The sequence below is a fragment of the Quercus robur genome, chromosome 4 (assembly GCF_932294415.1).
Source record: "Quercus robur chromosome 4, dhQueRobu3.1, whole genome shotgun sequence".
In the NCBI taxonomy this organism is placed as follows: Eukaryota; Viridiplantae; Streptophyta; class Magnoliopsida; order Fagales; family Fagaceae; genus Quercus; species Quercus robur.
Genome location: NC_065537.1, coordinates 81,928,010 through 81,944,924, shown reverse-complemented (window position 1 = coordinate 81,944,924; position 16,915 = coordinate 81,928,010). Strand labels below are relative to the sequence as shown.

Genomic DNA, 16,915 nt, shown 5'->3' with positions numbered 1-16,915 from the left:
TTAGCACAACTTCCAAGAAGCTCAAGTTTTTCTTTTCTTTTGATTCTTTTAAAAGCATGAAACTTAGAGCATTGAGGTCTTAGATGACCAAAGGCACCACAATGGTGACACACAATGTGTTTAGGTCCACTAGGCCTTTTGGGAAGGGATCTAGCAATATGATTTTGTTCCATTTTCAACTTATGACATTGAGGTCTTATATGACCAATCACACCACAATGGTGGCAAGTTGGAACAAACTTAGATCCATTCAAAACCTTAGGTTGAGACCTAAACGAAGGCTTTGACTTAACAGCCTTTCTCTCCACATTTTGATTTCTTTTGTGTGGAGGAACGTACACCGATTTGTCCTTAGAGGTAGAATACACATTAGGCACAAGATCGGGTACCACAACATGATTGCAACACATATTATCATCTATTTTATCAATGGGTTCAGCAATCAAACACTTGGCATGCATCTTAAGAGATTCATTTTCACATTTTAACTCATCAACAAGTTTATTAGACAAAACAAGTTTAGCATCCAAGTCCATATTCAAACATTCAAACTCTTTTAGCTTTTCAAGAGAATCTTCAGCAAGTTTTTTATATTTCACAACCAATTTGTTGGATTCATTGAGCTTAGCAATCAAATCATCCTTTTCACAAAATAACTTGCTTAAATTCTTTTGAAACTTCTTAGCATTTTTCTTCAAGAGTTTGTCAACAACACCCATAGATTCAAATAACATGTCATCACACTTATGAGGATTAACACTCACAAAGGCATTTTCACAAACACGTGACATGTTACATTCATCACCAACCAAATCATGCAAAGAGGCATACAAAGCACAATCCATGGCAAATAAACACAAGGGGTCAAGGATCACACTTAGGTATTTAAACCACAACAAGTGTACCTGCACTGATACCAATTGAAAGTTCAAAAACGTGTACAAAACACCTTTGAACGTTTAGACCCCCAAATTACAACTTAACCAATACAAGCAATATGTCAAACAACTAGTGTGCGGAAACTTAACACATGCTATAATACGAAATTGGTTAAAGACTATCTAAGCCATAACAAAATAAAACCACAGCAGATAATAAAATGGCAAAGATAGAGAGGAAGGAAGATGCAAACACAAAGACAACACGCGATGTGTTATCGAAGAGGAAACCGAAGCCCTCGGCATAAAACCTCTCCGCCGCCCTCCAAGCAGTAAACAATCCACTAGAAAATACAGTTGGGATACAAGGACAGCAATAGACCCTCCAAGCCTAATCTACCCAGTGCACCTAAGCCCTCCAAGCTTCTTGCTCCAACGAGGTTGCGCCGAACCTTTTTCTTTTCTAGCTTCCCGGATTCCGCTACTAGACCGTAGCATCAACCAATGAAGATTGGTTCCTTCCTAACTGCTTCCCAGAAATCCAAACAACTGTCTCACAGTGATGATGATGGTGAGAACCAGGTTTGGTATAATGCCTCTCAAGGATTTGACAATGGAGAGGAAGAGAGTAGAGGAATTTGAAGAGACTCTAAGGTATAGATTGTGGGTGAAACAATCTTGTTTTTCTTTAGGGTTTCTCTCTCAAAATTCTCTCTGGAAGCTCACTTTCAATCGTGGGTAAAAGGGGTATTTATACTGGAGTGGGAGAGGAATGTGAAACGTCAGGTTTTACAAAACAGGGGTGGCTCACGGCTTGACCTCGCGGCTTGACTAAGTCGCGAGATCCAGTCGCGAGTTAACCGTATGGCCAGTTGTCCTGTTTTGTCCTGTAGTGCTCTAGCTAGCATGATTGTTCATCTTCCAGCATGCTTGGCACGTGTGCTGCTTCTGGCGGCTTGCAGCCGCGAGTCACCCGCGAGTCCCAGCCGCGAGTCTCTGTTTTCTTGCACACTCTTGAGCAATCTTCACTCTATCTCACTCACTACCCTTACAACAAACCCACCTAAATACAGGGTTACTAATGCTGAATTACAAGCAAATTTGGCACGGAATAAAGCCAATTAAATGGTTGAATAAATTCAACCTTACAATTTGACACATAGATTTTCATGTTATCAGAACCAATTCCTAAAACTACAAGCCACATCATTTATTTTTTGCTATATTACAAGCCACATCTTTAAGGCATTAAAACGCCACAAATTTGTGAAACTCAGAATCTAGTACTACCTCTTTAACAAACCTCTTTTTCATAAGTAGCTAGTTGGAGAATATCAAGTCCAGTGATTCATCAGAAATTTACCTATTTTTCAAGGTTCACCAATTTTGCGTTTTTTAACCCTCATGTAATGTTTGGGCGGGGGAGGAGGCTGCGGGGCATCATCCTTAGGCTGATCATCGTGCTGCAAAGACATTAGATGCATACAATAAATATTTGGTGTACTGATAAGAATAAAGTGAACTGCAAAATAGGCCTATACATCGTAATTAATGTTATCATACCATAGAGCTGCCTTTGTGTCTACCTGTCCCATAAGTGGGTGCTCTTCTAGCACGTTGCAATCTACCTCGTAGGAGTGAAGGCTGATGAGGGGGATGCTCGTCTGGTACGTCAGTATCTGGCAGTAGAGTGTCAATCCCAACCAGAGGTCTTAGAGGGTCAGATGAGGATGAGGTAGGTGGGTAATGATGCTCGGTGTAGAGGCCAGGAGTGGGGATCATTGTCATGGGTTCAGTACAGGGTGGGTCTATGGGCAAAGTGGGTGCACTGGAGCTGGTGGGTGGGTATGAGGGTGTCTCAGGGTGCGTAGGAGGGGTCAATTGAGAATGAATACCGAGATCGAAACTGGGCTACGAAGGTGGGGTGGGTGAAGGGACCTCGGGCTGAGGAGATGCATCTAGGATGGGTGGAGGGACCTCGGGCTAAGGAGATGCGCGCGAGATGAGTGCAAGCATCTCAGGACTAGTTACAACCCAAGGGGTTGTTGCATGCCGACCACGGCCCCTGGCTTCACTTGTGCTTAGGCTTACTGTAGTAGGCCGACCATAGCCCCTAGCTACACTTGTGCTTGTTATAGCAAGTCGACCACGGCCCCTAGCTGCATTTGTGCTTGGGCTTGCTGTAGCAGGCCGACCACGGCCCCTAACTACGCTTGTGCTTGGGCTTGCAGTAGCACGCTGACCATGGGTCGGTGTACTTATAGGTGCTGCACTTGTGCTTGGGGTTGCAGTAGTTGCTAGTTCAGTCTCATGCCCATTGTTTACTTGCCCATTTGCTACAGGACCACCACCAAGGCCAGCCACATTATTTAGGACACGCCGGACATGGTTGTGAGCTTGGCTGCCTTCAGGAAGCATCTCCAACAGTGCTAAATGGCTTTGAATCTGAAATGGAGAAAGAACCAATACAATCAGATTTGAGACATTTATGTATCAATTAATGAATGGATAATATCGTACTTATTAATCTACTCAAATACTCAACTAAGAACTAACAGTTTTATTAGAATACTATATGTAACAGAAACTCTTTAATTGGATGTCAGTCAAATCAAACCAAATTTGCTGAAAAATTCATAGAAATTGATTTTACGTTCATACATGTACTCAAGTAAAATGAAGTAGGCAATAAAATCTAATTAGAACACATTACCATTATATCTAATTTAGCGTTGTTGTGGTCGACATACTTTCGAGTGACTGGACGATAACAGAGGTAATAGGCATGATCGCAGGGCATCTCACCAATCTGAGGAGGTGCATGACAAACTTGTTGTCATCTCATATCCCATGAAATGATATACGGTCCATGCTCCTCCCTCCAATTCTTTTCCACCTTCCCACGTAAGTCGATTCTATACAATCTATCATCGTAGACAACATCGTCAAGCGGCTCCTGCACCAACCCAAACTATCAAAGGACACGGTCAGGGTAGTGTCTCTCTACTATGCAAAAACAAATAAGCAGCACCCTTGCTATCCACGTATCCCTCCCTGCAACGCAGAACTCAGGAAGGTGGTCGAAGTCTGCCTCATATGGCTACCACACAATCTACAATAGAAACAAAAAACAATTATCATAGCATCTTGAAATGTGAAACAAGGGAGAATGCATAGATAAAGGGAAAAACAAAAATTAAAACAAAAGATAAGTTAAAGGATGAAGCAATCATATTCTTAAGGAAAATTAACATAACCAAACAGAATTTTTGAATATTATTACCTGGTCTAGCTGCATTGTAACTAATTGCTTGCGATAGTGGATCAAGGCCGTGCTGGATGGCCTACTCTTCAGGCTTGGCACCCGCACCCACCTACAGTTACGAGCCAATAACATAAGAACGATAATACCATTTAGTTATTAAGAAGAGTACATTGCATAACACACTAAATATCAGGAAAATACTTACTAAATGCAAGTGGAGCATATGGCCATAGGCCATAATCACATCCAGGTGGGGGCTCTATCCTCGGGGATAAAATGGCAACCTTGCCCATGCCTAATACTGGACCAAGGTGCATGCCCCACCAATCTGCGATGCCCCTTTCTCGCTTGCCCGACACAACTCCCTGTACAACCAGGCCAGGCAACCACTACCCCAACTATACTGTGGCGGATCACAAAGGTTCCGCATGAACTCTAAGAACATCAGATGCACCCTATCTCCTAACTTGTCCATAAAAAGTTTATCCCCTAGTAGCGCTAAAATATAGCACCAGGCATACTGGTGTATCTGAATCTCTGTTGCGTCATGAGGCAATGGCGCTGCAATGGCCTCAACAAGGCGGCTGATGAGAATTCTTTGCCCCACCAAAGTTTTATTGTCATTCGTTGGAGTAAAACCAAGCAACTCCCTACACAGTTGACTCCAATCCCCATCCACCACAGCATTTGGCCCAACCAAGACCTCACTGTCTATAGGAAGTCTGAAAATGACCTCCACATCTTTTAGGGTGGTTGACATCTCACTATGTGGAAGATAGAATGTATGAGTCTCTGGCCGCCATTGCTCAACTAGGGCCGATATTAGGCAATGATCTATCTCTCTAGAAGGGGTTCCAAACAATCCTTCCAGCCTTAGCAATTTGATAATGTCAATCACCCGATTATCTTGCATTTGAACGTTTGCCATCTCCTTAGTGCGACCACGGCACGTAAGTGGGCCTGGGTCCTACAAAATCGATAAAAATTATAGCGGTTGTTAGAATTAGAAATACAATTTTGAAAGAACTTGCTAACTAAAAGTCAAAGATAACGTAAAAATTAAAGCGGTTGTTAGAACTAGAAATTTCACCTCGCCATTCCAAATGGCCTCTGATTGATGATATGGTTGTCGCGTCAACAATGACGTCTGAAGCGGACCAGGGTGCAAGATCTCTAGCTCCTCATCGATCCGAGGCTTTATACTGCAAAGAGTGCTACTGTGAGATCATTAATAGTGTGGGGGCAAATGAATGCTATTCTACATGCAAGGAAAATCTATACTAAAGAACAGCTTATTGGCATTATTTAAAAAAGGATGCTAAAAGAATGGAAAGCAAGAAGAAGTACATCTATAACTCGTGATTAAATAGAGTACTTTGCTGTAATTGGGGATTCAATCCAGCCTTGATCTTTTCTGTTCCTATGTAATTGCTAAGTTATTTTTAAAAATAATACCTCAATCCAAGTGGAATCCTTTATTTCTCTAGCCTTTTCTGACACACACATACACATGTAATATGCTTTAATGGATTTGACCAAGAGTCTTTATATATCTCTCACACACACATACACATATAAATATCTACATGAGAGATGAATTTGAAATTTCACAGCTAAATCATGAAGAAAAAGCATTTAAAATAGTAAAAAAAGAAAACAAAAGAAAAAAAAATCATAAGGATAATAATTTCCAAACAATTCAAGAAATAAGCTAATCCTACATAAAGCACATTATTTTTCTCCATTAACAAATCCTACATAAAGCACATTATTTTTCTCCATTGACATTTGGAGTAGATAAAGGCATAAACTATTATACAAGCAGTCTCCATGCTAAAAGCAATTAAAAACTTTTACAATTGGATGATTTCCATCCCAATTTGGGAAGCAATACAGATTATTTAAACAATAATCAGGCAACAAATTGTTCTTTAAAGAGTGGTGAATGACACAACATAAAAATATCAAAGTATCTTAAGTAATTTAGTTGAACACATAAGTGAAAAAATGAGATGCTGACTTGGTCTTGAAGCAAAGCACGAAGGTACAGAGTAAGAATCTTGCATGCAAATATTTCACTCTTTATAATGCATCCTTGCGATATAGGTAATAAATTTGCAAGGCATGGCTCTTGAAATGCTTGTTTGCTAGAATGTTTTGGTATTGGTTGTTTAAAGGGCAGGGCAAACAAAGAATATGCAGCATGAAGGTAACAATACTTCTCTTTCAAGCTGTTAGGCTTCTTAGATCTTACTGAACAACTTAGTCAACCATTATCTATTTCACAAGTACCTAAAGATAGCACTATTAAAGTATGAAGGATAAGCTTTCTTCTCCTTAACAAGGAAAAACCTCCTTTCAAAGAGACTTATTCCTTTGAAACTTATTTTAAATTATTTGGACTTCCATCCATTATGTATGAGATTAGAAAATAAAATGATATTCATCCCCACAAGTGCAAGGGTTAGCTTGCAAAAAACAAGATATTGTGGGAATATCCATCAGTGTGTTACACATATATGTGCACTTGCCTTTTTATGTATCATTTTAGGGATAATATTTGAATTATATTGGATGTATATAGCATAAGGAGAATATAAAGCAAAATAAGTAACCCATAGTACACTCAGCCCTAGAACATGCTTCACAAACCAGAGGTGACTAGTTTGACTCTCCCCTTTTTCCCTTCCCTTTAGGCCACTCACTTATCCAAAAGAAAGGCAATCTCTTCGGAACACTCGCACAAAAAAAAAAAAAAAAAAAAACATAAAAAGGATAGAGTTAAAGAAAACAAAGTAAGGATAAAAGTATAAGGAAGCTTATCCATAAACAAAACTATAGATTTGTAATGGGCTCCCTTAAAAGGAAGCTTATCCATAAACAAGTCTAAGGAATTTAAAGTAAAGGGCACCCTCATTGGAATTGAAGAATGAAACTTTGTGTTGTCTAATCAAGTGGGCCTCATATTTTTCAACATATTTACAAAAGAGTCGTTGAGCAATATTGTTTAAAAACTAAAAACTGGTAGGATGAGTTTTCTAAATTTAGTGTTTAAACACCTTAAAATGAGCAATGTAATTCAAACACTCCAAAAAAACACATTTACCAAACACGTTGTTTTTTGTTACAACCACAGTTTTCAGTATTTAAACGTTGAAAACTATTGCTTAATGCGGCAGTATGTGCTTCACCTGCAGGGGCGCTTGGGCCATGGGGTGTGCTGAAGGGCTTGAAAGTAAGTTAGCTAACCACTTGCTACAGTTTCATTCTCAGCAGTAACATTATCTATTTCTAACTAGTTATCATTGTTGATGGTTATGCTTGCTTAGAATGACTTAAGTTGGAAGGTTTGGGTATGTTGGTTTTGATAGGCAACCTGTTATCCATCATTTATGGAGCAATTAGCTCCTACTGCAACTGCTGTTGAATCAAGAGTGCAAGTGGATGGCAGAGTTGTAACAAGTTGGGGACCTGGCACTACCATGGAGTTTGCTGTTGCATTGGTTGAGCAATTGTATGGGGAAGAGGAAGCTAAAGAAGTTTCTGTGCCATTGGTATTTACTTTTTCTCCAGTACATACATTTTTCTTAGTTAATATCTCCCTCCTTTTTCTTTAATGAAAAGGGAATGTATTGATTTTTATTCAAAAACAGTTGACTAGGGTAGCTGATCAAAGTTTGATATGCTCCGCATTTATTGTAATGGAGACTTATCCCTGTCATAAATTTACTCTTGAGACATTTGCATTAGCTAGTTATTTTTCTTCTGGGTTTAAATGTAATGAGATTGAATAAAGGTTGATTATAAAAATAAATAAATAAAGGTTGATGACTGTCCTCTTGTTGAGGTGGAGTTGAGACAGAGGAAAAGTAATACCCTTTGAGATCAAAAGGAATAATCATGAAGAATGAGGATGGCATTATCTGGAGCAAAGTCTTCGGATCCATTTTAAAGAATGGCTAAAGAGATTATTGCGGAAACTGACAAAAAGATTATTTGCGGTATCAACTTCATGGAGGAGCACTAAAATTTGAGTGCCATTAGCAAGTGGCCTAGAATGCTGGATTCAGATTTGATGCGGAAAATATCAAGTCCGAATTTTTGGTTAAAGAATCTCTTATATATTTAAAGAAAGCTGATGAGTGGAGCATAAGGCCTGATGGTTTGTGATTTATAGCTACATGTTGGTACTCGAGGAAACTATCAATTAAGAGTTGGGGCAAAACACTATATTAGTTTGTAGTGAGGGAAACTCCATTAATATTAATGATAATTAGTTTATTGATGGACTAACAGATCTGGATGGGTTATTAACCAAGACATAAGGCAAGCAGAAGAGAATGGATATGGATCCCCCCCCCCCCCCCCCCCCCCCCCCCCCCCCAAACAAAAAAAAAAGAAGAGAATAAACAATGGATTCTTGAATTTATCCATGTCTCTGTTCTATACTTTTTAGTGTAGTAGGGTCCCCTTGATGATTTCTTTACTAACATGACAAGCACATAAATATTTTGGGTAGAAGAAAGCCTAGTACATTTAATGTTACATGACTGAAAGATATCTTTGAGTTAGCTGAATCACAAACTTAGTTGTGATCTTTACATATGCTCTGTACTCTTCTTCTTTCAGTTACTCTTTTATCAATCTGAGTGGCTTATTTTCTTAAGCTACATGATTAGTGTTTTTATTTAATGAATATAAGTCTCAGTTTCCATCCTTACTTACAGTCATATTTATTTCAATATGTTATCCAAAGAGGATCCAAGAGGTTGGCTACAGCTGCATTTTGCTTATAGGTTGATGAATTTGTGATCAAGTAAAACATATATGGTTGAGTTATGTGGACCACGTCGTCATGGTCCACGTCGTCATAATATTAGTTTATTATTTATTCCTAGAATAAAGACAGGTCACTTAAGTGTTACCTGCATGCTATAACAGTAATCAACTCAAAATACAGCCTTTATGGGATGGAAAATTGGCAGGACAAAATCAAAATTTGATGCAACACGAAAATTAAAGAACAAAAACAATATAACATCACCTAGGGCTAGGAATCGGCACTTAGGATTGCTTGGAGTCAGCACCTAGTGGGATTGAAAATCTAGGAGTTTGGGATCCAATGGGTCATGCCAGGCTTTGTGGAAAGCTTGGTGTATTGTTGGAGCAATTGGCTAGGAAAATTTAATTCAGACATATGGAATATGGTTCTTGGTTGTTTGATGTGGATTGTTTGGACAGAAAAAAACCGGCGTTCTTTTGAGGATACTGAGAAATTTGAGGTTCAATTACAAGCTCTATGCCAGAAGACCTTATTTGATTGGTCTAAGTGTTGGGGCTTCTCGAATTGTTCTAGTATCTTGGAATTTATTTCTTCTCTTAGTTGTGCACTTTAAGTTTCTTTTTGTTGTTTGATGTTGTTTGTTTGTTTGTTGCATTCCCTTGTTCTCACCATCATGAACACCTTGTATTTGCTTTCGTTAGTGTTAAAGTTTGTTTAATAATATTCGTATTACCTATCAAAAAAAAAGGAGTCAACCTAGGTAGGTTGGACTTCACACCATATCATTGGAAAATTTTAAGAGAAATTTTATTAGCCAATCAAACTGTAAACTATCTCCATAGGAGTACAATATTGTGCTTATATAAACTATGACTTAATCCTAATTAACTTGAGAAATTCTAATTATTGAATTACAAAAATAACTTGAATCTAGGAAATAAAATAAAATATTGATTAACCAAATTAACTAATAAGGCCTAGAATAAAATACAGTGGACTTCCAACTTTTTTAATAAGTAATAGCTGACTTCCAAAATTAAAATAAATATTTCTTTATGTGTCACCCATAAAAATGCTTCCCATTTTCCTTCTTTTTTTCATGCAGCAAAAATTTCTTAGTTGTTGACACTTGTAAATTTTGAAAAATGCTATGGTGCTCGTGCATTTTTTGAACTTCATGCTTCGGCTGTTTTAAAGAACTTCTTGTTTTAGTTCTCTTTTTGCATTATGATACCCCTCCCTCTCTTTTTCCTTCTTTGGGCTTGTGTTTCACTGTTCTCTCACATTCAGGTTATGCGTTCCAACAATGGGGATGAATATGCCTAGTTCATACAAAGCTTTTATTACACATAGTCACTACTTAGCATAGCGCCAGAGCAGCTCATAGGCTCAGGCAGCACCAGATCAAAGCAAACAGCACCACAGCAGTACCTCTAGGATCTAGACAACACCAGATCACAGCACGCATATGAAACAAACATAATATGAGATTCCTAAGAAGCATTAAGTTTTGGTATAACCATGTAGGACTTGCTAACTTCAAAGGAGCTTCTGGGAGCATAGATATGTACAGTCTCTGGATGAGATAGTCTTCCTAAACCTTGAAAGGCCAATATAAACCAAATTGACTAAGCCAGGTAATTATGTAAAAAAGGTTTTAACCAAATATTGTCAGCCAATCATCCAATAGCCTAATAGTTTTGGTCAAAATTGTGTAAGATCAATTCCCAAGCTCTGCACAGTTTGAACTAATCCACGCCCAATAAGCTTAGTAAACAGTATTTCAGCAAAGTATTTGTCTCAAAAGTGAATCAAAGTTCCAAAATGCCATCTTTGAATCAAATCTAAAAATGGGTAATTGGGTTTCCTTGAAATACAACATTTAATTTTTTTTTTTTTTCAATTCTAACAATCACATAAAAACTAATGTCATTGCCAAAACATAACCATATTCCCAAAAAGATCCGAAATTGAAAAACGAAAAACCCTAGGTCACATCGTCAAATTCCAAAATCTAAAATTGGAGAAAGAGTGAGAGAGACAGAGGAATCTAAGAAGCAAAAATGACAAAGTATTGAGAAGAAAGAGAGAGTACCTTTGGCACGGTGGGCTACGAACAGCGTTGACAATGGGCTACGATTGCTTGAGAGTGAATGAGGGAGTGAGTGAGTGAGTGACTGATCGATGCAAAACTGCAAGTACACAGTATCGTAGTTTTATAGTTAAGTGATGAGAAGAGTATCGTCCTCAGGGATTGGTAATTTACTTTTGACAAATACCAAAATTATGCTAATCTTGATTTTATCTAGAGAAGTCACTAAGGTTTTTGTAATTGGAATTGAAAATAAAATCAATTTAAATAAAAGATATGCAAAGGAAAAGAAAGATGTTGCTTGAAAATCAACTTAATGAGAAAGAAACTTCTAGGAAATCGATTTCACCTAATGCCTCACTATGCTTTACTCATCTAGCTAATTGAATTTAATTCTCTCTGTTTGTTAGCAATCTCCAAACTCTTCCAAAAGCCTCTTTCGACAGTCAATTGGAAACATTCTTGTTCATCAATTTACACAAGAGTATGCAATTTAATAAAGTAAGAAAGCATTAAGACCAATTATTTTAATACTACATAGGTTCATACAAGTCTTTCGATCTCTATATTTACCTATGCTGAAATATTCAAGATTTATCCTATAATTTCCTCTTTCGACAACAAATCACAAGATTAAAATCATCTAATTAATGGCCAGTTAATTATAAGCAATAAGCTTAGAATAAATCAGACAAACATAAAGAGAAATTGTTCAAATTAACATAGAAAAGTAAGCATAGTTGGGAACTAGATTACATCGTTTTTCTAGAATAAAGAAAATTTAGTTCATGCTAAAAATTAAATTCAACATAAATGAATTCACCATAATTTTTCTAAGAAGATTTGAAGGAAAAAATAAACGCAAAAGAATCTTTTTCAGTATCTTTTCTGCTTCAGCCCTCTTTATCTGTTCAGCCCTCTTTCTTTCTTTTCTGTTTCAGCACCACTTTCTTGTTTCTCTGTTCAGCGCCACTTTTTTCTTTTTCTTTTTAGTTTCGGCGCTCTCTTCTGCTTCAACGTACCTTACTTTCTATTCAGCCCTTCTTTTCTTGTTAAGCGCCCCTTTTTCTCCTTTCTTTACCTACGTTTTTTCTCCTTTTTTTAGCCCTACGTTTTTAAAGGCCAGCCCAAAATTTGTTGCAGCCCAAAAAGCCCAAAACGTTTTGCTTCAAAAGCCCCAACATGTTGCTCCTTTTAGTTCAGCCCCTCTTTTCTGTACCAGCCCTTTTTCTTTTCAGTTTTTTTTTTTTTTTTTTTGGCCAACTTCTAAGGCCATAAAGAAATCTTTCTTTGGTTCCATTTATCCAAGACCCAATATTCTCTCTAGCTATTTCACATCTCTTTTATTTGAGTAAATCTTTATTTTCTTCAAATCTAGAATAAAATTTAAATAACAAAAATCAAGTCTAAAATCAACAAAATAAATAAAATTAGACTAAAGTTTAAAGTTGAGAAGTGATAAATTACACTCAATTATGTAAGTCATCGGTGACTGAGTTTGAGAGGGCGGAGCAAAAGGGTGTTCGACTGAGTGAGTTTGAACTTTGAGGATTTTGTTTTGAGGATTTTGTAATGACCGTTTGAAAGTGCTATGGATTTGTTTTTATTCTACATATTTCCAGTTTTATAAACTCGATTTCAACGTGGTTCCACATGGCAATTTTGTCCAGCTAAGGGTAGTACAAAAACATTGAACTCGAGCTTTAGAAACTCAAGTTCTAATTAAATCTCGAGTTTTTAAAACATTGAACTCGAGCTTTAGAAACTCGAGTTCTAATTAAATCTCGAGTTTTAAAAACTCAAGATGCTAGTTTCATACATACTTTCTAAACCGGGCAACTAACAAAATTGTTGGAATTTTATTGTTATTTGGAAAGGCTTTTCAAAAGAAAGGATTAAAAACAAGAGAGTTAGATTGTTGAAAATATCAAATATTTAAAGAACCATTTTTTATTAATTTTTTTCCCACTCCAAAAAGAACCATATACATATGTACATATATTTTATTAATAGAATTTGGATACCTTTGTTAGGATATTTCCAGCAGCTTCTCTAAATTTTTGTACTGTTTGGAGAATGAACAGTGACATTTAGCTTTTACCTACTCACTTTTTCAAATACATTTTCCAACAGATTCTCTATTCTATTCTCTATCTTATTTAAATACTATTTCTTCATTCATTGTTTATTCTTTTTTTAACAACTATATTTTTCAATGAAAAGTGTTATGTTCATAACATTTTATGCAATACTTTCACAACAAAATTTGTGTGGAAAGTTGTTACTAGTTTTAATTTGAACCCACTACTGAAATTATTTTTTTACTCGCCAATATTAACTAATAACAATCTATTACTTAAAATTTATTGTGAAAATATTGTGGTAATATTTTTCAATTAGGATTTTTTATATTATTTTTCTTCCTTTCATTTCATTTTCATCCATATCATTTTTTTTTCTTTTTTCTTTTTCTTGTTTTTCTCCTCCACACAAGTGTCCAACCCCCCTTCTTTCTCTCCAAAAAATAGAGATACAGTGACTGTTGGATATGCTCTGTCTTTCAGAAGAATAGTATTATTCAAATAGTTTTTTTTTTTTTTTTTAATGAGATGTTGCACATAAAATTAATACACCCACAAATGCATAAATCTCATTACACACCTTCGCATTTTCATGACTAAAAAAAGCATAAACCTTGAATTTGAATGACTAAAAAGTATTAATATTCGGAAAAAAAGGGCTTATGAGCACATGCCTACGAATATGACATTATACCTACACTCATGTGATTTTTTTTAAAGTCCAAAAAAATACTTAATAGCAACAAGAGATAAACACTAATAGTTCCTTTTAGAAACGCATAAATCTCATTACACTCCTACACATTTTCATGAATATAAAATGCATAACCTTGAATTTGAATGACAAAAAAGTATTAACATTCGGAAAAAAAAAAAAAAAAAAGCTTATGAGCACATGCCTATGAATATGACAGTATAGACACTCGTGAATTTTTTTTTTTTTTTTAAGTCCAAAAAAATACTTATAGCAACAAGAGATAAAACACGCACTAGGTACTTTTAGGGTCTATTTGGTTGGAGAAGTGGAAAAGTAGGAGGATGAAAAATTAGTGGGAGGATGGAAAAGTGAGAGGATAGAAAATATTTAGTTTTTCCTCCTATGTGTTTGGTTGGAGGGATGGAAAAGCGGGAGGGTGGAAAACTCTTTTATTTGGTTGAAAAGAAAAGTGAGAGGATAGAAGATGTAGTTTATATAAATTGACTATTATACCCTTGTTACATAATAGGTAAGAAATAGATTTATTTGTACTCATTAAATAATATAAAATTTACCAACAATTATATTTTTCAATGAGAATTGTTATGTCCACAACATTTTTCGTAATACTTTTACAATAAATTATATATGGTAAGTTATTACTGATTTTTATTTGAATACATCACTTAAATATTTTTTTCATCCGTATTAGTTAGTAACAACCCACCACTTAAGAATTATTGTAAAAATATTGTAGTAGCATTTCTCAATTTCTTATCCTCTATTTTATTTTTCCCTTATCTCTTTTTTTTTTTTTTCATCCGCACGTTCCTTTTCTTTTCTTTTTTCCTCTTTTTTTCTCCTCCACACCTTTCCCTTGTCTCTATCTTCACTTTTCTTTTTTTCTTTTTATCTTCACTTGTCTAGAGCTTTATCCTCTTATCTTCACTTTTCTTTTTTCTTTTCTTCTCTAGCACTTCGTCTGGAGCTCTATCTTCAATCTTCACTTTTCTTTTTTCTTCTCTTCTCTAGCACTACGTCTACTCCAGAGCATTCAAGAAGCACCACTGCATGTCCTCTTCCCACTGAGGCTCAGATGGGTCAGTTTTGCTGTTTTTTTTTTTTTTTTTTTTTGGTTCTAATTTGATTAGATTTAAAGTTTTGATTTGAGTTTGTATTTTGATTGAGAGCTCCATCAATTTTGTGCTTCACCGTCATGCTCTTTTTTTTTTTTTTTTTTGTTCTAATTTGATTAGTTTTAAAATTTTGATTTGAGTTTGTATTTTGATTGAAAGCTTCATCAATTTTGTGCTTCATCGTCGTGCTCTCTGTTTTTTTTTTTTTTTTTTTACTTGATTCCAGAGGGCATCATGGTAAAAGTGCCAGGAGAGCATTTTCTGTTCAGGCTTTTCCTCCCGATTTGGGAGGAAAAAATTTGTGGGCCTGAGAGAGAAAATTTTCTCCTGAGTTTTCCTTCCTCTCTATTTTCTCTCGTTTGCCAAACAGTGGAAAAAACTGTTTTCCACTCTATTTTCCTCCCTATGTTTTCCATCCTTCCTAAATTCACCCTAACCAAACACAGTGTTAGGAAAAAAAGTTGTACAGCTTACAAGGTCAAGGAAGTAAACAAACATGAAACTCTAGAAATTTTTAGTCAACATGCCTTCCATGAAAACAAACCCAAGGAAGATTAGTTAGAAGTTAGGTCTTGCAAACCAAGTAAAACATTTTGTAAGGTTGAATTTAATCAACCATCTTGTTGGCTTTATTCCGTGCTAAATTTGCTTGTATTTCAGCATTTAGTAACCCTATATTTAGGTGGGTTTGTTATAAGGGTAGCGAGTGAGATAGAGTGTTGAATGCTCAAGAGTGTGCAAGAAAACAGAGACTCGTGGCTAGATCTCGTGGGTGACTCGCAGCTGCAAGCCGCCAGACGCAACACATGTGCCAAGCATACTAGAAGTTGAACAGTCATGCTAGCTGGAGCACTACTGGACAAAATAAGACAACTGGCCATTCGGTTATCTCGCGACTAGATCTCGCGACTCAGTCAAGTCGCGAGACCAAGCCGCGAGCCACCCCTGTTTTGAAAAACCTGACGTTTCACATTCTCTTCTCACCCCAATACAAATACCCCTCATACCCACAAATGAAAGAGAGCTTCCAGAAAGAATTTTGAGAGAGAAACCCTAGAGTAAAACAAGATTGATTTATCTACAATCTTTACATAAGAGTCTCTTCAAATTCCTCAACTCTCTTCCTCTCCATTGTCAAATCCTTGAAAGGCATTTTTACCAAAACCTTTTCCTCACCATTTCCATTACTGTGAGAGGGTTGTTTGGTGTTCTAGGAAGCAGTTAGGAAGGAACCAATTTACATTGGTTGATGCTATGGTCAAGTAACGGAATCCGGGAAGCTAGAAAAGAAATAGGTTCGGCGCAACCTCGTTGGAGCAAGAAGCTTGGAGGGCTTAGGTGTACTGGGTAGATTAGGCTTAGAGGGTCTATTGCTGTCCATATATCCCAACTACATTTTCTAGTGGATTGTTTACCACTTGGAGGGTGGTGGAGAGGTTTTACGCCGAGGGCTTCGGTTTCCTCTTCGATAACACATCGCGTGTTGTCTTTGTGTTTGCATTTTCCTTCCCTTTTATCTTTGCCTTATATTATCTACTATGAGTTGTGATTTTAATTTGGCTTAGATTGTTTACCAGTTCTGTTTTATAGCTTTTGTTCATTTTTCGCACACTAGTTGTTTGACATAAAGCTTAAATTGGTTAATTTGTAAATTGGGGGTCTAAACGTTCAAGAGTGTTTTTACACTATTTGAACTTTCACATTTGTTGAGGAGAAAATTTTGATGTTCTCAAATAGAATATGGGGTAGTCAAGCTGAAACTCGACGATGGGCTCTTGAAATAAAGCCCAAAGGCTTTCGGTGTCATGTAAGCCCACCTAAGCAAGAGATAGAGGCTGCACCCTAACAAGAAGACAACAACAAAGCACAGTAAACACGTTACTATTGTTAGTTTGTTATATTATTAGTTCTTTTACAGCATCATAGTTCAAATCAGTCCTCCAGCAGTAAGGGTAAAATTACACTTAGTCCAGAAAAAACAGA

At 36.5% G+C, this 16,915-nt stretch overlaps 1 protein-coding gene and 1 long non-coding RNA gene across 2 annotated transcripts; one reads left to right on the top strand and one right to left on the bottom strand.

Annotated features, from left to right (window-relative positions):
• Positions 1-4,438: 4,438 nt before the first annotated feature.
• LOC126722754 (serine/threonine-protein phosphatase 7 long form homolog) lies at positions 4,439-4,903 on the bottom strand. The gene has a single exon (XM_050425905.1). The coding sequence runs from the start codon at positions 4,901-4,903 to the stop codon at positions 4,439-4,441; it is 465 nt and encodes a 154-aa protein (XP_050281862.1).
• A 2,405-nt stretch (positions 4,904-7,308) lies between these two features.
• On the top strand, positions 7,309-10,249 carry LOC126724571 (uncharacterized). The gene is made up of 3 exons (XR_007655041.1): positions 7,309-7,378; positions 7,515-7,697; positions 10,217-10,249. It is a non-coding gene; the product is annotated as an uncharacterized LOC126724571 (long non-coding RNA).
• The last annotated feature ends 6,666 nt before the right edge of the window (positions 10,250-16,915 follow it).

Excerpts from the sequence above, each read along its gene's own strand:
- LOC126722754 (XM_050425905.1), bottom strand. The coding sequence starts at position 4,903 with ATGTCAACCACCCTAAAAGATGTGGAGGTCATTTTCAGACTTCCTATA.